The 23,918-nt window shown below is 43.5% G+C and overlaps 4 protein-coding genes across 5 annotated transcripts; 1 reads left to right on the top strand and 3 right to left on the bottom strand.

The window, feature by feature from the left end:
• Positions 1-367: 367 nt before the first annotated feature.
• LOC135368694 (nucleolin-like) lies at positions 368-5,093 on the bottom strand. The gene is made up of 9 exons (XM_064602145.1): positions 4,991-5,093; positions 4,800-4,887; positions 4,341-4,400; positions 4,136-4,285; positions 3,997-4,029; positions 3,004-3,124; positions 1,786-2,037; positions 1,569-1,696; positions 368-782 (listed from the first exon to the last, which is right to left on the bottom strand). Exons 1-9 carry the CDS (start codon positions 5,045-5,047, stop codon positions 490-492), a joined length of 1,182 nt encoding a protein of 393 aa, XP_064458215.1. The 5' UTR covers positions 5,048-5,093; the 3' UTR covers positions 368-489.
• LOC135368693 (solute carrier family 22 member 7-like) lies at positions 4,992-14,435 on the bottom strand. The gene is made up of 2 exons (XM_064602144.1): positions 12,609-14,435; positions 4,992-8,738 (listed from the first exon to the last, which is right to left on the bottom strand). Exon 2 carries the CDS (start codon positions 8,002-8,004, stop codon positions 5,953-5,955), a length of 2,052 nt encoding a protein of 683 aa, XP_064458214.1. The 5' UTR covers positions 8,005-8,738; positions 12,609-14,435; the 3' UTR covers positions 4,992-5,952.
• Positions 14,436-14,563: 128 nt separating this feature from the next.
• On the bottom strand, positions 14,564-21,912 carry LOC135368695 (endophilin-B1-like). Of its 2 annotated transcripts, none has more exons than XM_064602146.1 (9): positions 21,672-21,912; positions 20,311-20,452; positions 19,691-19,816; positions 19,468-19,601; positions 18,480-18,566; positions 17,926-18,015; positions 16,942-17,042; positions 15,713-15,896; positions 14,564-14,762 (listed from the first exon to the last, which is right to left on the bottom strand). In XM_064602146.1, exons 1-9 carry the CDS (start codon positions 21,741-21,743, stop codon positions 14,655-14,657), a joined length of 1,044 nt encoding a protein of 347 aa, XP_064458216.1. In that variant the 5' UTR covers positions 21,744-21,912; the 3' UTR covers positions 14,564-14,654. The 2 variants fall into 2 exon arrangements, with proteins under 2 accessions (XP_064458216.1, XP_064458217.1); XM_064602147.1 differs by lacking the exon at positions 21,672-21,912 and adding an exon at positions 20,950-21,043.
• A 209-nt stretch (positions 21,913-22,121) lies between these two features.
• LOC135368691 (uncharacterized) lies at positions 22,122-23,780 on the top strand. The gene is made up of 2 exons (XM_064602143.1): positions 22,122-22,298; positions 22,681-23,780. The coding sequence occupies exon 2, from the start codon at positions 22,683-22,685 to the stop codon at positions 23,694-23,696; it is 1,014 nt and encodes a 337-aa protein (XP_064458213.1). The 5' UTR covers positions 22,122-22,298; positions 22,681-22,682; the 3' UTR covers positions 23,697-23,780.
• Positions 23,781-23,918: the final 138 nt, after the last annotated feature.

Raw genomic sequence — 23,918 nt, 5'->3', positions numbered from 1 at the left:
TCAAGAGCACTTGTACGGATTCTTTGGCTACCTGGAAGAGCACAGAGAGAAAAGGAAGAGCGAAATCGCTCTAAGCGGACGATAGATATATCATTTGAAAGGAAAACAGTGATCGAATTGGAACGAGAGATTCTGATTGGCATGCAGCACCGTTATCGCCAAAATCCATGGTGCTAGCTCACTAGCAAGTCACCTACTTACCAGTGAATATTAATGAATGTAAGATATGCTTAATTACCGGTAACTAAATATTTAGGAATGCATGACCACTTTCTTCTTCTAACTTAGTCAATGGCCACCTGTTGTCCACCAAGGGCCAAGATTAAACTACATTACCTATAGATACGAATGATGAAAAACATGGTGATGGAACAGGCAACCAAAATTTATTGTGCAAAGCCCAGACAACATGGAAATGGATGAGTGATAAAAAAAAAAAAAAAAAAGAATCATCCAGAGATGTTGAATGAATGTTTCTTGGGAACAGAATCAAGCCTTCTGCTTTTTCCCTGTGCTTTTTCTACCTTTGGGTGCTCCCTTAGGCGACTGCCTGGGAGTCTGAAACTTCTGTTTTGGCAGGGGACTCTTCGTGGTGCCTACAGGCTGGAACGTTTTGGGACTATTGCTAGAACTTGCAGACTTGGCGACAGCTCCTTGCTTATTGGGTCTTTTGCCCTGCAGACGTCTCTTTCCTTCGCTTGCAGGAGCTGTGGCAACCTTCTTGCCAGTCAGAGGAGTGGGAACTTCCTTTGCCACAGTTTTAAGTTGTCTTTTTCCTTGTACTGCATTAAAATAGAATTCAAAGGTTACTCTAAAGAAAAAAAGTCCTATGTTACATATGGGTGATCACACGTTCTGGACAGACAACTATGACAGGGTATTGGTCCAGGAAAGCAGGGCAGTGTTAGGACTTGTACTAAACATGACATATGTTCCTCAATCAACTGGGGGTGTGGTTGTTTTGTAAAGGTTCACAATTGTATGCAATATCATTGCAGACTAATTTTAAGACTGAAATCCAACCTCTCACATATTTAGGATTGTTGTACTACCGTAGGTGTATACAAGACTAAAATTCTACTGCAGTTACCTACACTAAAGGGAAATGACGTCTGGTTGCTTCATAGTAATCAAGCATGAACTAGGACAAAAACAAAAATACGGCTCAATTGCTGCATTTGGCTCACTCAAGCTGCACTTACACCATTTTATCTAGCCTAGTTACCTCACACCCAGACGCCTAATACAATATAATCAATCCATTCCTTCAATAAAAAGAACAGATCAAACTAGAATAGGGTGCTCCTTCACAAGCGCAAGATTAGGCTGGAATTTTGCACATGACAAATGTATAAAATAGATTATCTATGAAAGAATAGCGGCACCATTAGGGATGGCTCAAATTATCCCTAAGTTCAAATTAATGAGCTGTCATGGTATTGTATTCAGCAATGTAGTGAATATTACATCCAGCTACAATAAGCACCCTTTGGCTTACGAAGTGACATACAACATTCAGAAAAAGCATACATATTGTAACAATCATAAAAAATCGTAAAAGTCCTCACCCTGTGTCTGTTTCTTGAATCGAAAAGCAAACATAAGCTTTGTACCTCCTATTTGATGGCACTGCGGATTCTCGATGGCACTCTTGAGGTCACTTATACTTTCAAACCTCAGCCTTGCCCAGCCAAATCTAAGCAAAGCCAAAGTACATGTTAGAAGGGCCAAATGTCACACCATGGTGTCCACACTGTGGAAAAAACAAAAATACATAGCACTTACTTGGGAAGCCATTTCGCTACTTTCAAACCAGGAAACAGGGCCCTGAGCTCTGACCTCGAGGTAGCCTTCGGAATATTGTGCACATTAAGGGCACGAATATTACGCCCTCCCCTCCTTCTTTGTGGTCCTCCCTCTTTATGCACAGCCGCACAGCACTCAACCTCAAGAGCTTTTCCCTTTAACTTAAATTTCTGGAGTTTCTTGACTGCAGCGTTGGCATCCTGTGGTGTTGGATATGTCACAAAGAGCACCCTATAAAGACAACAGCATATGTAGCGCAGAACACAAAAATTGACCTACACTTGCAAGGGGCAGTAAAAATTACGAAATTGCGCAAGGAACTAAATAAGCATCGCTCCCACTTAATTTTGGAACAAAAATCTGAGAGTCTTTCAAGGACCTTTTTAAGGCTTAGCCATCATTTTGTCTTGGGATCAGTTTATGACCAGGGCTTCAATATTTCGCAAACATATCATTCAGCTACAGGTATCGCGTGTAGAGAAATGTGAAAGGTCTTTATTGTAAAATAGGTCGTAGGACAGAAAGAAATATGTATTAATATCATAATGGAGAGTACAGTTAATTCCTTGATGCTGATCCCTCTTGCAAGGAGTGCGTTAAAGGTAAACACCTGTAGAACCGTGTAAATATGGTATCGATACTGCAAGCTGGGAGAGGTAATGTTGCGAAGTGGTTCCTCGCCAACACACAGGTGTGGACTGAGATATATCCTCGCAAATATACTGTTTGCCACAATGCTACTTGATGTCCAATTTGTGAACGTAAGTGCTGCAGCACGTGTGGCCACTTCACCAAACTCAGTGCCAATGCAGGATGAAGTAACAGCAGCCATAGACCTACAACTTCAATGACTCTGTAGGCCTAATATATTTCTATGCCACGACGTTTGCATGTGACAGTATTCCTCCGACCCCGAGGCAGGACATCTGTCTGCATAGCGTGCATATCAAATAAATTAAAATGGGGTTAAAAATATCAAAATGTATTTAGTTTAGTGTGTCTTCGTGCTTCGAACTTCCTTTACGGCATTATCGGCGGCGGCACAATAACTGATTACATGAAAGCGATGCTGACACGAGAAACTGATTATGGCGAGAAATTTCTGCTGCTTATGTACCAGGCCACGTCAGCCTGTGTGCCTGTATTACTGTGTGCACTTACAAAAACTAACATGCAGTTTGCAAAAGGAGTACGTACGATAATGGACTCTTTCTGCGTCCACGCATCTCGACAGCTCCCCTGCAAACCTTCTCGACGTCCTCAAACTTAACAGAGGTGTGGAAATTCTTGAGGCACAGTGTACGCGTGTCGCGCTCGTCTAAGAAATGAAATAAAATGAAAGCAGTAAAATAAGTGGAAATCTACTGGCAAGGGAACTACTGCAGCTGGTTTAATCCAAGCGCAGGTACCAATAGGGCCAAAACCAAATACATCTATTGCATAAAGCACTTCATATACTGTTCAAATTAAACACCAACAAGCAGGAATTCATACAAACGGTTACAGCGCAAAAGTATTCAGAATGAAGAAGTTGTGTGATCACTAAAGGGGATAATGTGCCTGATGCAGTGCTTTCCTGGGAAGCAAATTCCCTCTTCCCTCATGAGAGAGAGAGTTTCAGGTGTATAGGTGGCTGCGCAATTCACTACATAAATTTTCACTTCCTCGTATGTCTGCCTTTCTGGTAAAGGTCTTCGAAATGTAGGTGATGAACAAAAGACATTGGTGCAAAGGAAATAATAACAATACCTTAACATGGGCAATAGTATGAGAATATGGGAAAGGTAGGGAAAGTGTAAACTTTTAGTGTCTGCTTCATTGGTCTGATAGCCAAGAAATAGCTCGGACCAGGTCGAGAAATTTAGAAATTATTCAGGCATGGGCCAGGTATGCAGTCACTGGACCACACCGGGATGGGTAAATCAGAGGAAAGCCTTGCCTGGGTCTAAGAATGCTGACTGTGCAGTCTAAAGACATCAAGCAGCATGCAATCGGATCAACTACGGTGTGCTTCCGAATAGCAAGCCGTGAATGTGTACTAAGGCGAACTATAGTAGTAACGTAACTTATACTTATCTACTCGAGTTTCCGATATCAATAAATACATTTAGGCTACAGTACTTTTAAAGTTCAATTCCCAAAAGAAAACTGAAGAAACAGCACCAAAGCATCATAGTTGAGAGAACTTACTGTAGTCCAGAACTTGTGAAGCCGGGATATAGTCTGGTGGAAGGAACGTTCTGTTAGGTGACAACAACCAAACAACCCATGACTGCACTAGTCACAGTTCAAGCCTTTGAAGCAAGTGACTTTCAAGACAAGCTCACACCTTCCAGTTTAACACGCTTGGCTCGAGATGGTGTGTTTCCTACAGCCTTTCGCTTGGTTCGGGTCTTTTGTGGCCCTTCTTGCTTGACCTTAGGAGGTGATACTTTTTGCTTGGTGTTGGGAGAAGATGCCACTTCTTCCTCCGCCTCCTCTGCAAATATGCAGAAAAACGTTGTTGCCCACATGGAATAAAGAAAAAAGCCCACCTTCGTCCAAATCTTCATCCTCTTCTTCATCGAGTGATTCTTCTTCATCCAATTCTTTATCTGTTGTAATCAAGAAAAAATAAATAAACAGGGCCACCAAAAAGTGCGAGCAAAATCTCGAGCATTTGCATTTTGTGCAGTGGTGATGTTCAGCCAGCAATGCATACATCAACTGTATGGAGAAAGAAAAGGAGCCTCCAGTACAAACGAGTTCAAAGACAAGGGAATAAACACAACAAACAACACAGGATGAAACCACAAGGCGTGTCCTTCGCATTGTTCCATGCTGTACATTTGTCTGTTCTTTCCTTATCTAAATCCGAAACATTATCACGATAAATGGCACAAATGCAGGCTTGCTCGCGGATAAGCGCCATACTAATGGGTGTTGTATACGTATCTTCGATGTGCTGAATTTTTCCGAGGTTCAACATTGTTTAGTATGGACTTCATACAAACCTTCGTCTAATTCAGAATCGTCTTCAAATTCCAAGTCCTCGTCATCGTCAAATTCGATTACCTCTTGAGCTGCATTCTTTTTTGGTATCTGTATTTAAGAAAAAGGCATGTTAGAATGGTCTCTCGCCTGCAAATGCTTTTGTCCACGTGGTCTCAATGAACACTGACATGCGCGATTTTAAAGCCCTTACAGGTTTCAATGCACCACGTTGGGTCTTGCTTCCTCCTTGTGACTTTCTCCTCACCATGGTTTCAAATCGACGAAGCCTGCCTATGAAACTATGAACGCACTCAATCACTCAACTCAACAACATGCGTTGCAGTCTTCAAGAAGGTTTCGTTTTTGAACTTTTCTACTCAAGTGCTCCTTGCTGCCGCCAGTGGTTGCCGCCGCGCCGCCGCCGCTTCATCGTTTGCTTTATCCTCCTCGCCGCCGCCTGCACTGGCGAATGCCTCTTGATCTCGGATCCATTTGCTGCACTCCATGCTCCTATATCTTTTAGCCCCCTATAGTTCACTGACAGCTTCTCCTAGAAACCTTTTCACACCAGAAAGTGGGGAAACACCTTCCGCATTCAAAAGAGACGAACTCCACTGCCACCGCAGCTGGCTCGAACTCCAGATTCTCACTCGAACTGCACTCAGCATGGGAGAGTTAAGTTCTCTGCGAGGACTAGTCACAACACTAAAGTAAAGTCCCAACCCCACCGCCAGGACATATGGCATGACAATGCGTATTACTGGTGGTGGCGTATTATCCAACCCAGCAGTAGCATGGCCAGAAAAAAATGTTTCGGGAGGGGCTGGGGACTTACATGGGGTTTCCCTCTCCCAAGTGCTATGCCACTGCAACGCAGTATCATGCAGAACACCAGAGAGAGTACTTGCTACATCGTGCGTCAAACATGCGAATCACGTGGCACCACCGGCCTATTTGTCGTAGCGTTTGAAGTCGTGATTGCAAGCAAGTCATGGAGCCAAGATTCTGAGGCTAGCAATGTATATATTTACTTATAACTTATGACGCGGTTATATGATCATAATATTGACCCATTAGCATATAAATAAGAGAGGCATCACCCGCACTGGAAAGCAGGGGACATAGAAGTGATACACCAACGAACTGCTCAAGACCAGACTGCCAGCTCGATCCTTACATCCTTCGAGGATCTCGTGGCAAATCACGTGATCTAGTCGCCCTGGGAGATATTATCCCAACGTGCTCAGGTAATGTCTTTTGAAGATACCTTTTGTAGTCCAGTTCTTCAAGTTCCTTCATGGTGTTGACTAGCGGCTGTGACCGTATCTGCGGCAGCGGTACCAGGGCCAACTCGGCAAATAACATTAAGAATGTCAACACTGCCATGGTAATATGTGGCGATACGCTGGTGTGCGGAGCCGTCAGTGCTGTGGCCGCTGCTCCTCCCAGTCCACCGAAGTAGTATGCGGTGCAGACACCTACGCTCCGCATTACGGTCGGAAACAACTCAGCGGTGTAGATGTGGTTGACGGCCACGGCAACATGTACTGCTCCTCTGGCCAGTACCACAATGATGTTGGTGAAATGCAAGGCAGCAGTGGGATAGTCCACCGTCAACACGGTGCTAGAAAAGCCGATGAATCCCAAGGTTAGAGCCAGCGTAGTCTTTCTGCCCCGTCTGTTTATGGCGTAGTAGCCCAGAACAATGAGCGGCCCCTGAGCAGCTGCACTGGCAACGTCCGCCCACCTTGCTTCCTCTTCTGCGACGGTAGTCATTTTAAGCGCGTAGTAGGAAAACGACACGGAAAACCAGCAGATGAAGAGCAGACTACTGCGGGAACGCAGAACCGGGTTGGTGAACAGAGTGAGCGCCGATATTTTTAAACACTCCGAATTTCTGAGTATGAACATCTTCAGCTTCGAGTACAGCATTCGAACCCTGTCCTGTGGTACTCCATTCATCCTGGCTGCTGAAAGGATCACTTTTTTTGCCTGCCTGAAATTACAGGTTGCGAGCAGCCAGCGCGGGGATTCCTGAACGACGTAAAAGGTGCTGACGAGGAGGCAGGTGATCGCCATGAAAATTGCCTGGAAAACGCGCCACGGTGCGGTAAACACGCTTAGTACAGCGATTAGGATGCCCGCCACGACGACCCCCAGTGATGCAGACACCATGCAATAAAGCGCACGGTGTTCAACGCTTGTCACTTCCAGTAGGAGGATGAATATGGTGACAAAGATGGTACTGGCGCATCCTGACACTATGCAGCGGGCGCAGACGAACAGTACGAAATTGGAAGCAAAACAGGTTCCGAACCCAGAGAGCAGAAGAACGCTGACGGCTATGCAGATGACAGGCCGACGCCCGATCTGATCGGCTGCCATGCCCATAAGTGGCACAGCGATCACAGCGCCCATCGTGTACATGACTGAAGCAAACCATATGAGCCATTCCCTGCTGCACACGAGGTCCCAAGTGCTGATGATGGTAACCGAAGGAGTGTCGTATTCCCATGCCGTGCATGGTATTGATGTCTTATTCAGTGCAAATGGATCGTCGTAGACATTGCAACGACTATAACTGCCGTCCGGTTCTAAAGGGATACCGACGTTCCTCCAGTCGGAAACGCTGAGGTTTTGAGAGAGCGCGGGCCGTTCGCACCAGAAGTCAACGCTGCGTGCAATGAGTTTAAAGGCGAGACCATGGCATTGAAGAACCACCAAAGACAAGACGCTGCAGAAAAGAATCATGCGCTGGAAGCAGCCGTGGCCGTAGATGGTAGTTTGACTGATTTCTTGTTCGTCGAATTCTTCAGCTCGTACACTGGAGACTGTGCTTACGGTACGATGCTGAGAAGTGCGATGGGCTGATCTCCCCGTTGTCTCTTCGCTCATGGGTGACAGATCTGTGGGACCTTTCCAAGCAATAGCAAGCCTTTCGGTCGCTGCTGGTAGAGCTGGTAGAGCTGGTGACGACTGCGACGAACGTGGCGCCCTTTTGTTGGAGGTTGTACTCTGCTTAGACTGGACAGTTGACGCTGATGCGCTGCGTTGTAGGACGTTACCAATACTCCCGTGCAGCGGCTTGGAGGGAAAAGAGCGTGATGGTTCCGAAATCGAACGCTCTGATGTTGGGCGACTGGACGATCTTGATGCCCGCTCAGAGTAACCTTGCGGGCTAAGTACGTTGTGAACATCAGGCAGACTTGGCCGCTTCGATGACATGGAAGAGGAAGGTTTAGTCGCTCGTGATTTTTTTTAACGACTTACACGAGGTACCACTGCGTGCAAGGCACCCGTTGTCATCCTCTTTCTCGTGTTTAACCCGTGGAGTGCAGCTACGGACAAATCTTGTTTGTTTATTTGGCGTTTATTTTTATTGATGCATATGTCTTATAATAGGCCATCAGAGCAGCACAGGTGCTGTTGTCGCAGGCTGATTATACAGCCAGGCAGGCATTCTGCTAATTACCTAATGCGAGATACCAAAATTGGTGTAAGCCTATTTAATGTCACTCCAGTTTTAAATAATCTTGAAACAAACACGTACTTCGATGTATCCGTTGCCGAATTTTGACTGTCCAACGTGCCCAAAACCGAAACCATTCGCCCCAAAGCACGTGGTCCTCAAAGTCCCGCGGTCGAGACGAGTTGGTTTCGGTTTCTTTTTTAAACGGACGGTCGCATCCGGAAATCCATCTACGAAACCGAAACCACTATGTTCGGCATCGGGCGACAACCTACCCGGCTGCGGTTCCCGCGGCGCTCAATATATCGACGCTGTCAACATGCTGCAGACTGCGCGGGTAGCCGGGAGAAAACAAGATTGTGACGCAATCTCCGTTGACCACATGATCTGACGAAGATGCGGGGCATGCCGCTAAAAATAGTGCATTGCGCTGACGAGGAAAAGCCCACGAAGGCGGCTTCTCCCGCACTGCGGCAAGAAGGTACGCGGCCTGACCACTGATCTCGATTGTAAAAGGCTGGATCGCGGATAGGGAGCGCGATCGTGCGGCAACCGGCCGCCATCTTACTGTACCCAAAACAGTCGCCGCAGCGATCATGTCAACTTCTTGCAATTACGGTCGTACCAACCGTACCGGCAATGATACCGGGCCGAAATTTCTACAGGTGAGTCATTCTTTATCAAGGAATAAATAGGCGTCCATTCTGTACATTTATTTGACAATTATGAAGTGTTTTTTTGTCCAAAACCAGCACTGGGTGCAAGTTGTTTGATCGCTCTTCCGAGGTTCAATCGAACCCACTTGCATTTTACCCGCCGGCAAATACAGTTTGAGTGCATAACATGCTGGAGAGAACATGTTACACTACACTGATAGTGGTGTCATCCATATGTGCGAGCACTCGAGCGCTTTTCTGCATGCATTGCTAGCACGGTACCAAGTGTTCTCTACGGAAGCAAGTGCACAGTCATTTCTTTGAACCACCTTCGCGTATAAGTTCAGTATTACGTCATAATAAGACAAAGATAGTCACCCTTTTTCTTGTATTGGTATTATTTTGTGCCTTGGTTTGATTTGTGACAAAGAATTCTACGTAACGGTGGTGTGGTGTGACTTGGATACCGCCTTTGTGTCTGAGCTATGTTGTCAGCTTGTTGCGATAATAATAATTTGTATCTTGTCGTGTTATTTGCAGCAGTGTGGTCCCTCAATACAGGTTTCCTCACGGGGGCTACCCAGAGGATCGTCTGTGTCATCGAGCATCACCTGTGTCATCGAGCATCACCTGTGTCATCGTCTGATGCGATCGAGCTTACAGATAAGTATCATGTTCCTCATTCACGGGTTCCTACTGTACGAGGAGGAACCACCCCAGTGCACGCACTGTGGTGAGCCTGTCTCAATTTTGTACATTCTCTTTACATGTTCACATCATGGAACACATCACTTCAAAGAGCTTTATATACACCTTAGACCCCTTCACCCAGCATTGTGTCTTAGTGATGAAGCTATAATTTCTTTTACAACAGCGTTTAAACGTTGAAATTTTTAAAAGATATCAAGATTGTAAACCCTGTTTTAAACTGATGTTTTAAACATTTATGCGATGCTTTTACTAAACAACATATTTATTTTTAACTAGTTGCAACCTAACAAATGTTCTCTCCTTCACAGCTGCCTCGACATACGCAAGAAATGGGTGCAAAACCTGAGCAGTGCCCACAAACTTCGATCACCGCAGCACCTCCAAAAAGTAAAAGCATATGTGTCACATGAGATTTTTAAAGGTATTCATAGCAGTGATGGCCAGTAGTTAACTACATGTAGTTAAACTACCTGATTGTAGTTAAAAAGTAGTTATCAACTACTTGCAGAAATGTAGTGTGCAACTACTAGTTAAACTACTATTTCGAGTAGTTGGCTACAGTAGTTAGGTTACTGCAGGCGCCAACTACTTCCGATTTTGCCGCAAGCTTTACGGCATGGCTGTGCTTCCGATTTTTACCTTGAGCTACTTGTTTGATGAGAACGGAGGTGCAGAGCAATTGTGCCGTGCATGTGTACTAAATTTTCACTTTTATCACTGCTTGTGATTCATATTTAGGGGTCTTAGAACGCTATAGAATGGGATTGGTGTTGATGGACAACATTAAGTAGTTATAGATGTAGTTAAACTACACTGCAGTAGTTAAAGAAGTAGTTTTAACTACCCTGCCTGAAAAGTAGTTGAACTACTAGTTAAACTACTCCATTGCAAAGTAGTTAGTAGTTATAGTAGAAGTACTTAGTGGCCATCACTGATTCATAGTATATAATACCTTGTATTAACTGTTGTAGATCTAACCCACCTCTACAGTGTACACCCTCAGGAATTAAAACTCGTTGCGGAACTGTGGTCATTGTTTCAGTTACTAGGCATGCACATATATGCTATAAGAAGAAAATTATTTCTTGAGAATGCACTACTGTTGATCAAACTCATGCAGCTGTAGGTTTACCTTCGGCCTCTTGGAACTCTCTGTAGTTGCCTTAGCTGCAGGAGGAGTGTCCTCCAGCATGTAAACTACTTGCAAAAATATTGACGTATTTAAGGTTATGACACAGTTTGAAGGGTTTCAATTCATGAAATTTGCAGTGGCAGGGCCTGCCAGAGTGAAACCTACTGAATATTTATGGTGTCGAAGGGGCGGTTCCTTCAGGACAGGAATATCTTGGATGGGAGCAAAAAGCTTGAAATTAACAAAGTGTTGTTTGCATTACGCAATTTGTAATACACTGAACACATAGGCAGAAAAACAAAAATTTAAAATTCAGCATGTATGAAAATTGGGTGCAACAAATTTACATAGTGTACCTGTACGTTGTCATTTCTGTGATATATATATTGTCATTGCAGGGAGGTCACAAAACAATAAATGTATTGTTTTGTCACTTCCCTGCGCATTCATTGTATCTTGAAATGCGTATATGCCAGAATAAATGCTGAACTTGAAAAATGTATATTTTCTTTATTCATAGAGCATAACATCACTTATCTTTACAAAAGCATATCGTGTTAATCTTTGTCACTCAGAATGCACAACCAAGAAAGCCATCTTCCACTAAACACCACGTTTGACAAGATTCAGTTGGTATCATTTCATACACAGGGAACACCAGGGCTCCAGTTTCAAGCTCCAAATCGTCATGTTGCAGTTGGGAAACCGTACATGTGTAGTGCAAGAGAGCCCTCGCACATGAAAATGTAAGATGGGAGTCACTGTTAATGCAAAGTGACTCCTATGAGAGAGACTGACGCTGAAGAAAAGTGTGCAAACTGCGGAAAGTGCCATAGAGGGTTTTCAGAAATCGTGCCTGGTTTTACAGCAGTGCTACCACATTCCCTTTTAGATGACGATGATAATGATTGGAGTTTCAGATGTGCAGCTGCATTTTTTGCAACGTGCTCCACATAACTAGCATGACAAAGTCAGCAGTGGATGGCAGGCCCCCATCCTTACGCAGCTTTGTTCACGCTGCAGTTCTATTCAGCAAAAGCATGTGAGTACGCGAGAAGGACATTCAATTTCACCTGCAAATAATCAGAGCAAATGAAGGAAGAAGAAAAAAGAAGTGCTGTACTTCAAAAGGATATAAGTCTTGTGTCTCAAGGAGGTGTTACCACTTACTAAATAACTTTATTAAGTTTACATCAACACCTAGATTAACTGGCCTAAGCGTAATCTAATTGCGTGCAGTAATTGTTTGGGATGCTTCGGTGTGTTCATATTTGCGAGGCATTACATCGAAGACACCACTGTCGTTCACTAAAAGACCCTTTCTTGCTTGATATCAATCAAATTAAACGCATACGCCTGTTTGAAACAACGGCTGTGATTCTACGGGGCGATTTCTTTCTACCATGCGGGTATCCCCTCTGGGACCGTTCTTTGTGGAACAATTTTTGTCCAGAACGCAGCACGGGATATTATATACATGGTTGTTGTTAACCTCACATCGTTTCTTATTGAAATATTGGCTGGGAAACGTGCTGTAGTACAATTCCCAGCGCTGCACTGCAGTGACGGTCTAGTTTCGGAATGCAAAACATAACGTTATTAAGAATCGAAATGCAGGGCACCTGCGAAACACTGTTAGGATACATCAGTATACTGGCACCTTACAAAATCGCGTGACGACAAACAATGATCAACGCCTGTAGCGCAATAAATACTCACAATCTCTGTTGCCTCCCATTGTTTCCAATGGGCACACGCAGCGTTTTAGGGCCCACCAACATGGCGGCCCGAATGCGTGCCTCTCTCCCACGAGCCCCTCTCCCATACGCGATCCAGCCTTTATACATAGAGATCAGTGGGCCTGACTGGAAGGCATGCCGCAGCGGGGCTCCCGTTTTTCAACAGGCGAATTTTTCAAGGAAATAAAATGAATTTACTGTCTGCACCTTAGAGCATTGAATTAAAATTACTTTATTGTCCGACATCGGAATAAAATTCGGGATAAGGTTGTGTTCACATGACGTCAACCGAACGCGTTTGCCGCACCATGTGGTGATCACCTTTTTGGCGTTATTTTAACTCCAAAACGCTTCGTCATTGACGTTCGCGCATTTTCTTTTGCGAAAACTACGGTTGCCGCATTGAAAAATCGCGCAGTTTGTCATCGTAGTCTTCCAGTGCCGAGCTACCACGAAAAGTGACCACCAGTGAGAGGAGCTTACGCGCATGCCACGTCACGATGTGACGTTCACAAGAAAATGCGCCATCGAGTGAACCCAAAGTCTGCGTTTCTTGTGTATACGATGTTGATTTCTAAAAAGCTCAGATGTGAGAACGATAAGATTCACGCTGGTGGGTACGGGTCCGCGCCCTCATTGGCTCTTGGTGACGCTATCTCGTTTTTCCAGAAAGGGAATTTCGGCATAGTCTCAACAACCGACGTCTGCTCTTGTCGTGTATTCAGTCGAATAACACTCAAACTACGTCACTGTTTCGCGTAGGATTTTCGACACCGTGGTCAGTGGCCCAGGAGGAATAAAATGACTCTAGTATATTTTCGAAATCGAACCAAGCAGCACAACATCTTGGTCCAATATTGGACCAATATTGGCAACGTCGGCCCAACATTGGTGCAATATTGGGCCAAGATGTTGTGCTGCTTGGGGACAGCAGTCATTTTAACACCCTGTTTTCTTTCTCTAAAACTATGAATTAACAAATTTGCTGAGGTGCGGCGGGTTGTGGAGGCACCAACAAAAGTTATGACTGGTAGAAGCTGTGTTGATGGTCTGCAGTCTCTCCCATCTCCTATGCAGAGCCTCCATTAATAGTGGTACACATTAGCTCAATGTAGCAAAATTTGTAGCAGTGATACCACAGGCAGCCATAACCCTCATTTCTGTGCACAAAACAGGCCAGAAGAGGGAAGGGAGGGTGGTACCAAGAACAAACCCACTTTCATGCAGACAGACATGCAACGGAGTTAAACCTGCCTGACACATTTTTGAGATTGAGAGAATGTTTTAATATCACCTTGTACTGCTATGAGGAAACTTCCCAGTATTTGAAAAATGGAATGCTGTAATGGCTACCATAAAATATTCAAGATTTCATACTATCGTCTTGCATTGTCACACTGGTTCAAACAGCGTTCATGTTTTACCCATGATTAACATGTAAATAGTATGAGTACACAGCAAAAGCCATGAAACTTCTAGTTTTACCAAGCAATCACATGTTTGAAGGATCTCCATGACAGGGAAGAAAATGGCTAATTGCAGCGTTTACACTTTAAATGTGTTCAGCGTCTTTAAGCTAAAGTACCTTCACGTCTGGCATCATGAACTGTTAAGCTAAAATAGCAGTTATATACCCTTTGCATAACACTAGCAAACGTGCCCACTACAGCTTGCTGAATCATTTCGCACCCTTGGAAGGTCATTAAATGTGGCTGGCTCAGGGAATCTGTTAGCAAGGGTTACATGAGAGTTTATCATCTGGGAAAAGGAACAATATACATACTGCTAAAAACGCAGTGGTTTCACCCAGCATAAAAAAAGCACCACATGGCCTACGTGCCAAAGAAGAACTCCGAAACAAAAAAATATTTGCAAGTATCGTTGCTGGACCTTGAAAAATATGCCAAAAAGACACTTTGTTTTCAGCTCAAAAATGTCAACTAACCCATTTAAAATTTAAAAAGACACATGTCTCTATCAAGACATATGCCAGTAGCAACTGAAACATAAATAATAACGAGTGAAACGACACAAAGCCTAAAGTGACTGATTGCCAAGGATCATATTTACACCAACCTCGAATAACAGTATGTATTCTCGCATGCACTATGGACGTATGAAGCTTTTGCACATTGTGCAAGTGCTGCATGGTACAAAGCTTTAGTTGCTCAGTTGAGAATCTCTAGGTAGGCGACTGGAACTTTCCCTCTCTGTAGTCCACGTTCCCCTATCATCCAGTCGGCATCTGGGGTATCTGACTGTGTGATAGTTATAACCTGCAAGATGAATTTCAAAGACTGTAGAAGCCATTCCACCAAGCCTGCTGCAAAATTTTAATAAACAGGTGAGATACAAAACTGTATCTCACCTGTAACTGTGTAGGGTCTGACTTTCTTGGATTAGGCCCTATCGCTCCCAGTTATTCCACCCTGAATCAGTTTGAGAACAATCTGGATTAAACCTGATTTGTCTCCAAACGACGTACCGTGCTGTGTCATGTACATAGAGCCTGAAGTTTTCGCGAAATAATTTTTTTTTCTAAATTCGGGGAGTAAAAATCGGGTAAATAAACAGCATAAACGCTGCAAAATCAGTGCATCTATCCCACGAAGCATCATATGTAGACCCTGAAGTTTTCGGGTTTTATTTTTTTCCAAATTCGGGGGGTACAATTAAGGTCAATCACTTGATGTCAAAAATTCATGCAAATTCGGGCAGAAAAATTACCACCAGACTGAATTTGTGGATAAATCGGGCTCCATTGTCGAACAAACGTTCGTTGTACAGCCTATCCAGAGTATCAGACGTTGAGATCAACCGTGTATTTTGTGAAAAATTAGTATGTCATTGCCGTGAGGTGCCTAGCTTAGGTGCAGTTTTGCGGGTAGAAAACGGGTTTAACCCTAAACCGGTGAACCTAGATTCGGGGTGCAAATTCGGGGAAAAATCGGGTTCAACCCTAAAACTTCAGGGTATAATCATATGTAAAGAAGGTGCTTGTAAGCAGGGCCGGCGATAGGGGAGGGGGCCAGTAAGGCGACCGCCTCAGGACCCCGCGCACGAAGCCATCAACCAGGGACTACTTTTTTTTTTATTAAATATCAAGTGTGCACTTAATCGTGTGAAACAGGCCCTGCGATGTGCCTTTTCCTTCAGGCCACGCACACCCCTAGCACCGGCGCTGCTTGTAAGGTAAAAGCTACCTTCGTAGACAAGCACTACAAACCTCATCAGCTATTAGGGAAAGTTCAGAATTGTCATGAGCGTCGTAGTCGTAGAGTACACGAGCCTTCTTGCGATTCGATGTGGCTGGGGTGATGATGTCACCGCCAGTTGGTGAGGATGGGGAAAACATGCTTTGGAATGCGCTGGAGTTGCCGCCGCTCCCGCCGCCGACAGCTATGGACATGCTACAATGAAAGAACAGAAATAAAAAGAGAAGAGAGTTAATGCTTCTACGTACTTTTGAAAATGTTGCACAATAAGAATGTGAAATTTGTACGCACTAAATATCTAACGGGAAAACACTATTTAATTTCGTAGGGATAAATAAATCTCATAGGGATAAAAAATTTCATAAATATCTAAGGGGGAAACACTATTTTATTTCACTCTCCAATGCTGATCTTCAGGTGACAAAAACCTAAACTATACTATATATAGCGCCTCAAGTTTTAGGGTTTTTGCCTGATTCTTCCCTGAATTTGCACCCCGAATTGAAGGTTGCATCTTTAGGGTGAAACCCGATTTTTACCTGGCAAACTGCCCTCACTGGGATGTCTGTAGGAATGCTCTAACTAACTTGTTTGGCAGAAAAATGCAGTTACATCACCATTTGTACCAAACCGCTACAATTAGTTTGAATAACTGAGCCTGATTTCTCCCCAAATTTAGCATACTGGAAGTTCTTTCACCCGAATTTGTATGAATTTAGTGCACAGGTTTGTTTACCCGATTTTTACCCCCCGAATGTAGGAAAACATATTTCCCAAAAACTTCAGGCTCTAACTATATAGTATGTGCACTATGAAACATTTTGGCAGCTTTTGCTAACTTGCTAACTGTTTCAATTATATACTTCTCTGCATGAAACACGAGAGCTCTCATTTTCTTCCCACTGCCCATAGGCACAGCTGCGCACACAACAACAACAACAACAACAACAGGTGTGCTACCAATCACACTACGCCGACATATTTTGTCGTCTATCAGATCATCGCTTAGGCGTTGGTGAGGCTTAAGTGTTGTGTTTGTCATAACTGTTTGTTCAGCCTCTGCAATTTACTTTACATGTGTTTTGTTTGAATCAGTGGATCTTTCAGCATGCAACTGCATGAAAGTTGCATTTTCTGCACACTATTTCCAGTTGGGTATGGTGTGTTCAGTAGATGAAGCTGTAACTAGCATCAGCGAATATGGTCAGTTTGGTTGACAGGAAAATTACGGTTTAATTACCCGGCTAACTCTTTCTGTAGGTCTGCCATGTATTGCTGGCACTGTGCATAGTACGTCATTTGAGCATCGACGAAGTCACTCAGACACTGAAGATGGTTGGCCTGCGAAGAATTTAAAAATTGTCAAGGTGCACAAAGTAGTACTATGTTTACACATGCTTTCACCCTAAGAAGGGCTTTGTGTGAAAAATATTTTTCGTTCACTAATTAACCTGACTGAAAGAAGAAGGGAGGGGGGAGAGAGAGAGAGAGAGAGAGAGAAAGAAAAAAAAGCTGAGAGGATGGGGGAAGAAATATGAGGAAAGAGCATGAGTGCAGTGCACTGCCCAAGAGTACTTCACCGATCATGTTTCTGTTTCAAAAGCAGCGTTTCTTCACAAGTGATTTGGATGTCCTTGTGCGCGCACATTTTAGGAGTAATGTAGCTTTGGAAGAAGCAGGGAACACCCTCATATAACAGTAAACAGAAACCAACAGTTTCCAACCAACAGTAACAGAAACCAAAAATTGCAGACATGCCAATGGGAGTCTTAGCTACTATGGAACATGTGGTGTGTCTGATACAAGTATATATTTCTCTAGACGAAAACTTGCTTGTTTACCTAGGAAATAAAAGCAGTTCTAGAAGCTCTGTGGTTTGGCTAGTGCAGCACAAACTTTCACCCTTGTACTTGAAATGTTAAATTTTAATGATTTTATGCAGGAAAAACCAGTAACCTTGGTACTGCCAACAATAATAATAAAGTGCCACAACATGCGTTCACAACCATTGCATAGTGCCGTACTCCATTAGAAATAAACAGGGACAGAACAAACATGCAAGTAAGATACAAGAATGACATTCAAAACTTGTGAATGTATCTTATATGGAGCAACCAAGCAATGTTTATCATTCACAATACTAACACAACATTCTCTGTATTTGGTGAAGCGTGAAACGAACATCTTGCCCATTTCAACAAATGCAAAAATTGCAAAACCTTACATGTGTGCTTGAAATGCCCTCTAGAAGCAGCCTTGTGATTTCAGCTTGGCGGTCGAATTCAGCTTGACACATTCGTACATCTTTATCAGCCTTCAATAAATGAAATGGTAGGACTGAGTATTAATAAATGCTGTTCATAAAGTTCTTACACCTCAAAAACAAGCTACAATTCTTTGTTGAAAGGTGGCTACACTCACCGCAATCCTCAGCACCTCACAAAATTTAGCTTGTGTGTACGTACACACAAATATATATATGGGAATACGTGCGTTACTACTTTGCATGCTGTTGCAATAAAAAATTGTCTACTAAATGCTGAATGTACTGTGACATTCGCACAGGAAAGGTGGTGTAGCTTTTACCTGTTGTATTTCTTTCTCTATAACCTCGGGAGAGACTTTTGCAGCCAGTAAGCAGCAGTGGAAGATAACAACATGTGCACGCATATAGTGATATGCAATATTATGAACACTACTACAATTGAACATCCGACAAACTACTACAAACAACATGGCTTCGGAATATGACGTCATACAAAACAGCAGCACCCTCACTTGATGGTCTGTTGACTTTGCTTTGCGTAGTCTGTTTTTTGCTGCATCAAGATCCAGCCTTTTGTTTTCAAGCAGACGGCGTTCTCTCTGAAGACAAACAGAACAGCCAAGTCACCCATTTTAGAAGAAGAAAAGAGTACTTTTGGGGGGAAGTTCACTACAGTGAAGGCCATCTGCAGTCATCCTGCTTATAGTGCGACGACTGTACAGTACTTCTACCTACTTCTATGTTGGGTTCCAATTTTCCCCCATGTAATGAATGCAGCCCCTCAATGGCGCGATGCTTTTGTGCAAAAAATGTGAGTCTTATACGCGAGTAAATAGAGTATTTACAATTAAACATTACAGCAAAACATCAGTTACACATACAGTGAAACAGTCTATGTAACATCACTGTTTTATGCCATCAAAGTTTAACTAGTACATAGTGAACAACTATGCAGCTGTAGTACATTTGACTATGAGTGGTCTTCACTGCAGAAACACAAAACACACACTAGTGGCTGGGGCTGTGAAAATATTTGTATATCTTATATACAGAAGCAAACACTTGCATATTCAATTTGAATTCTGAACCAAACTCAACTTCCGAATTGAATACGGAATTCTATATTCAAATTGGATCAATGTTTGTGCCAAAGTGGATATATCTGATTACCTCCAAGGCCGTACATGTAAGGCCAGAAACAGCACAAGAGAGGTCTATCCGAGCGCTATCTATTTCTGATGTCTATGTCCGTATGCATGCTGTGCAAGCATTTTGTTCGGTCTACAACTATTCAATTCAAATTTAGTTTGGCTGTATAACTACTCTCTCCATATTTGCTTTGGCTACGTATGTATATTTGTTTCATGTTTCCTTTGGTTTCAAAACAACTATTTGCACAGGCCCACTAGGGTTCCCAAAAATGAAAAGGAAACTTAAAAGCCATGAATAAGCACATATGTGTTTCTGAACACGTCTTCCACAGTATGTGCAAACCCTTACTAGGATTGTCTTCATATCGCCTTCGAGGAATTTTGCCAGCGGCTGAGCAAAGTTGGTGTGCACGGACCTTCCAAAATCCCTTTCTGCTCGGCCTAGTCTTTGCTGTGCCTGTCCAACCTTGATCAGGGCGCTGCCTGCAAATGATTATTGGGAACAACTAAGTACAGCACACTGTCAGGTAACAAAATTTACAGAGAAAATATGAAAGTGACATGCTTATCACCGTATGAAGTCCCGGGCCCAAATTCAGTCCCAGCGTCTATCATATCCTGCCCCAACAGCTCAGTATTGTTGTGACGTTCCCTCTTCTTGTCAAGTTTCTCGAATAGGTAGTCTTCCACTCGAACATCTGCAACAAAATATGTAATTTTGAAGAGACAGTGCAGCGACTGACAGCAGGACTGGTTTGCACTTGAATCGTCCACTGATACAGGACGGAGGAAATTATTATTATTTGTTATTATTTTTATATTTATTGTTTTTATAGCAAATTGCTACGACTTGGTCATCATAACTCCTTTTCCAGCAATGAACTGCTGAAAACTGCTTCGTCTCAAAGCAGGCACTATATTCCATCACGCATGGTTACAAAGCTAAGACACTATACAACACCTTACAAATGAACATTTCCAAAATAAGGCAAGTCATATTTTTCTGAATCGATTGTGCACGCACTGCTTAACTCACTTCCCAGACTTTGCGTTTCGTGCCGTAATTACGAGCAGACAGAGTGCTTTGGGGCACTCTCGCATTCTGGAAATCAGCTCTTCAAAACGTATATCGGCTAATAAGCCCACATTTGCTATAACCAGCATGCTTTGAAAACGCAAAAAAAATCCTCACTTGGATTTGGCTGGATAACAGCTTCAGTCTTACTAAGCAATCGCTCCGTCCAAAATTTGGTACGATCTGAGCGCTGTGCCAGAGTCTCAAAGTGGGCATCCAGTTCTGTCCTGTCTGAAGTGCCCAGCTTCTCTTCTGTGTACTTGCAAAAACGATAGACAAAGTAGAGAAAAAGTTAGCATCATCAACATCAGACACTATGTGGCAGTGGTTCCAAAAGCAGATGACCTCCGAGGACAGTGATAATATGCTTGATAAGGCAATTGTTCGCTGATAAAAACTGATGACCATGAAATTAAATCATATCCAATCTACAAACAAACAAACTTTGCAGTGCAAAATCCTTCCAAATCAAAACCTATACATAATTCCACCAGCAAATAAGTATTTGCTTGCTTTTTGTTCTCGCTACAAATCTCCACAGACAAACTAGAAATTTTAGGTTCACAGTGCATGTCACTTTTCGTCGGTGCAGACATGAACTAAAGGTCTACAACACGGCTTGAAGGGAAGGCTATAAGAAGAGAAAGGTGTACTTTAACCAGCATCATCTCAAACTAAAGGACAGTGTGCTTGTATAATTGAGAAAAATGCTGACACTTATTTGCATAGGTAGTTCACCAGTAATTAGCATATTACCTGTGTTGTCCACGATATTGCTCGAAACAAATCCTTTCTAAACTTTTCTAAGCTCATACTGCAGCCACTACAGTAACGTTTCGATGTGCATCGTTGTCCAATATGCGCATAAGGGTGCAACGTTCTATCATAGTGTACATCCTGCTATAAATCATTCTTTGCCTGCACAGGTTCGAAGTCCGCGCGGTTACCCCTGTTTGCACAACATGAACGTGCACACAAACCATTTTACGTGGGGTGACTCATCCCTTATGCACACATGTCGACAGTGGACCAGAGTGCTATAAATGGTGTCTTCAAACGTTCTCTTAGCCGAATCGATGTGTGTTTACTACGTATGCTGTCAAAAGCTACAGCACAAATTCACGCAGATGTTGCTGAATTCTACGCCGCTCTGGCAGATGCTACATACGGTCAGCACCAATAATGCACTGAAGAGAAGCATGCATTACAGATTTTTCGCGACAAGCAGTGGATGTTGTTCAATCAAAATTAACCCAATCATACCTGAATTAAAGTATTTTTACAATTTCCCGCAGCCCATCACGAAGCAATAAGACGCTTCTTGTCTGTATAAGCATTGAATCGAATGGCCTATCATCTCCGACAGAAGGTCACGGGAAATAGCTTGTCGAAACACAAAGAAGAAAGCCCCCTAAAGGTGTCTCTCTCAAAAAAGTAGTTGCGCCGCTATTAAATGTGTTGTTTTTGTCGTAAATCACCTGAACAGCTCGTGTGAAGACCGTAGCAGCTTCAGAAGCGAGGCCCTTGAAAGATTTGACGCTGAAATCCATCGCTAACTAATGCCACAATTGGTGACGAATGCCCGCAGCTTAAGAGTATTTTTCTTGCTTAATTACACATAGCCGAAATCAAAGGAGCCTTTCCGTCCCTCTGGCACACCACTTGACTGATAAATCGCACAAGCAAAACAAAACTACACAAGACACTTTTCTGTTTCTTTTTGTTATCATGGTTGCTGCTTTTCTCAGGCGTTCCCGACAATCTTTGGGAGGGGGGAACACTGTATCAAGGAGATACTAAAATTATGAAATGCAGTGGATTTGAATTTGTATTGTATAGTTTTCGTACCCAAGCTAGAACAAGCAAGGTGATGTCATTATGATACTCAATTCGCATTAAAGGAATTTTCACAGCTTGAGAATCCAGAACTAAACCCGCCATGTCCGATTGTATGCCGCTCTCGTTCATCCATCACCATCGATAATACAGTGTACGCGCCTATGCGGGATGTGGACTCCTGCATTGTACATCGACTATATTCCCGACAAAATGAGATAACGTGAATTAACGTAAATGCTACCTACCTTTCCAACAAACTGAGAGAGGTATGCAAGTGCCCATCGCAGTTTTCTGTATGGAATTCGGATGTTACACTTCCATGCAATTTGACTCGGTGCTTTAATGCAACGCAACAGTGAGAACTGACACATTGCAAAGCACCGGGGTGTAATCCAAGGGATGTTGAAATTTACTCGACGAAAGTTTGATCGTGCGTTACTCTGCTTCATGCACAACATTTTGAGTGTCTGCCTATCTCGCCGCGATTTTGTGTCAAGAGTTTGAAAACACTGCGAAAGCCGTAAAACTGAATGTCTTGTCAAATGATTACCAACGAAACCAACATTAACTATGGCGTACACAGAGTTGTAAAACTTGACACTTGTGCTCTGCCCTGAGCATCTGCTTATACATTTCATTTCCTTGCAGCTATGGAAAGTTCGGATTCCCCCGCACCGGGGAAATCTTGGGAAGCACCCGACAAGTCGTTCTCAAGGGTAATCATTCAAGAAGGCTACAGTTTCAACATGCCCCTGCAAGGCTCAACATGCCGTCTATCCATACTGAGTGACGACGAGAAAATCATTCCTTTGCCAGAAGGACAGGAATTCAAGACTGTGATCATAGGTGACATTAGCTCGGAGATTGAATTTGTGCTTGAACGATGCTTGTGGACTATGAAAGAAGGCGAGATCTGTGATCTCTCGTTTGTTCTTCCGCTCAGAGTTCCTCCACCGTACGTTCCCAGAGCAGATTACCTCATGGATGGCAAGAAGAAAAATAATCCTACTGATCACGCTCCTGAAAGTCCCTCGGGGCCAGGTCAACCCGAGAATGCCTTGCAGGAGGTGTCACCAAATGGGACTGGTGACGCAGAAAGAAAAGAGGACAATGGAAAATCTTACAAAGTGAGGGTGCAGCTAGTGAGCTTCACTCGTGAGCCAGCAATATTTGAAATGAGCATCACTGAGAAGTGGAGAAGGGCTTGCTGGCATCGGGAAAGGGGGGTGACGCTATTCAATGAGAACAAACTCCGTTGGGCTTTCACGCATTTCAGCACGGCATTCAAGTACATTGTGTCACTCGAGCACGACATTCCGGTCGAGGACCAGTCCGAAGAGATTGGAATGGACATAAAGGGCCTGAAGCTAAACTGTTTCCTCAATCTCGCAGCTTGTCAGTTGAAGAATGGAACGTATCATTACGTGGTTGCCAACTGCACGCGAGCTCTGGAGATCGATCCAAGCAGTGCCAAGGCCTTGTACAGGAGGGGGGCAGCACTGATTCAACTGCAGGACTATGAGAGGGCTAAAGCGGACCTGGAGAGAGCGGCCGAGATCCAACCAAAGAATCCCGCGCTCGAGAAACAAATGGCTTTGCTGAAGGAGCGCATGCAGAAACTTGACAAATACTTTGCTACAGCTATGAAAAAAATGTTTGAATGAGTAGGCCAGAGAAAAAGTTAGGCAAATGATTGCCTGTGCAGGTAGAGCAACTACAAACATAAAAGCTTTTTTTCATTTTGCTCATTTTGTTCCATGACCATTGCTTTGCTTATTGCAGTGCAAAATTTTCTCAAGTGAACAAATTTTTGTCTGTTGTAGTCCTCAAACTAGTGGAGGTGATCTGTCTGATAGGTCTTTCGTGGAAGGTGTCCCAGGACAAAA

Source organism: Ornithodoros turicata, chromosome 9 (assembly GCF_037126465.1).
Source record: "Ornithodoros turicata isolate Travis chromosome 9, ASM3712646v1, whole genome shotgun sequence".
Classification (NCBI taxonomy): domain Eukaryota; kingdom Metazoa; phylum Arthropoda; class Arachnida; order Ixodida; family Argasidae; genus Ornithodoros; species Ornithodoros turicata.
This window is presented reverse-complemented; position numbering and strand designations above follow the sequence as displayed.

Excerpts from the sequence above, each read along its gene's own strand:
- LOC135368694 (XM_064602145.1), bottom strand. The coding sequence starts at position 5,047 with ATGGTGAGGAGAAAGTCACAAGGAGGAAGCAAGACCCAACGTGGTGCA. Across the intron at positions 4,286-4,340 it reads GGATGAAGATTTGGACGAAG|AGGAGGCGGAGGAAGAAGTG; the intron begins GTGGGCTTTTTT and ends GCATATTTGCAG. Across the intron at positions 4,030-4,135 it reads CAAGCGTGTTAAACTGGAAG|ACTATATCCCGGCTTCACAA; the intron begins GTGTGAGCTTGT and ends TCCTTCCACCAG.
- LOC135368693 (XM_064602144.1), bottom strand. The coding sequence starts at position 8,004 with ATGTCATCGAAGCGGCCAAGTCTGCCTGATGTTCACAACGTACTTAGC.
- LOC135368695 (XM_064602146.1), bottom strand. The coding sequence starts at position 21,743 with ATGGATTTCAGCGTCAAATCTTTCAAGGGCCTCGCTTCTGAAGCTGCT. Across the intron at positions 19,817-20,310 it reads TGTTATCCAGCCAAATCCAA|ATGTTCGAGTGGAAGACTAC; the intron begins GTGAGGATTTTT and ends ATTTTGTTGCAG. Across the intron at positions 18,567-19,467 it reads GCGATATGAAGACAATCCTA|AGAGAACGCCGTCTGCTTGA; the intron begins GTAAGGGTTTGC and ends GTTTGTCTTCAG.
- LOC135368691 (XM_064602143.1), top strand. The coding sequence starts at position 22,683 with ATGGAAAGTTCGGATTCCCCCGCACCGGGGAAATCTTGGGAAGCACCC.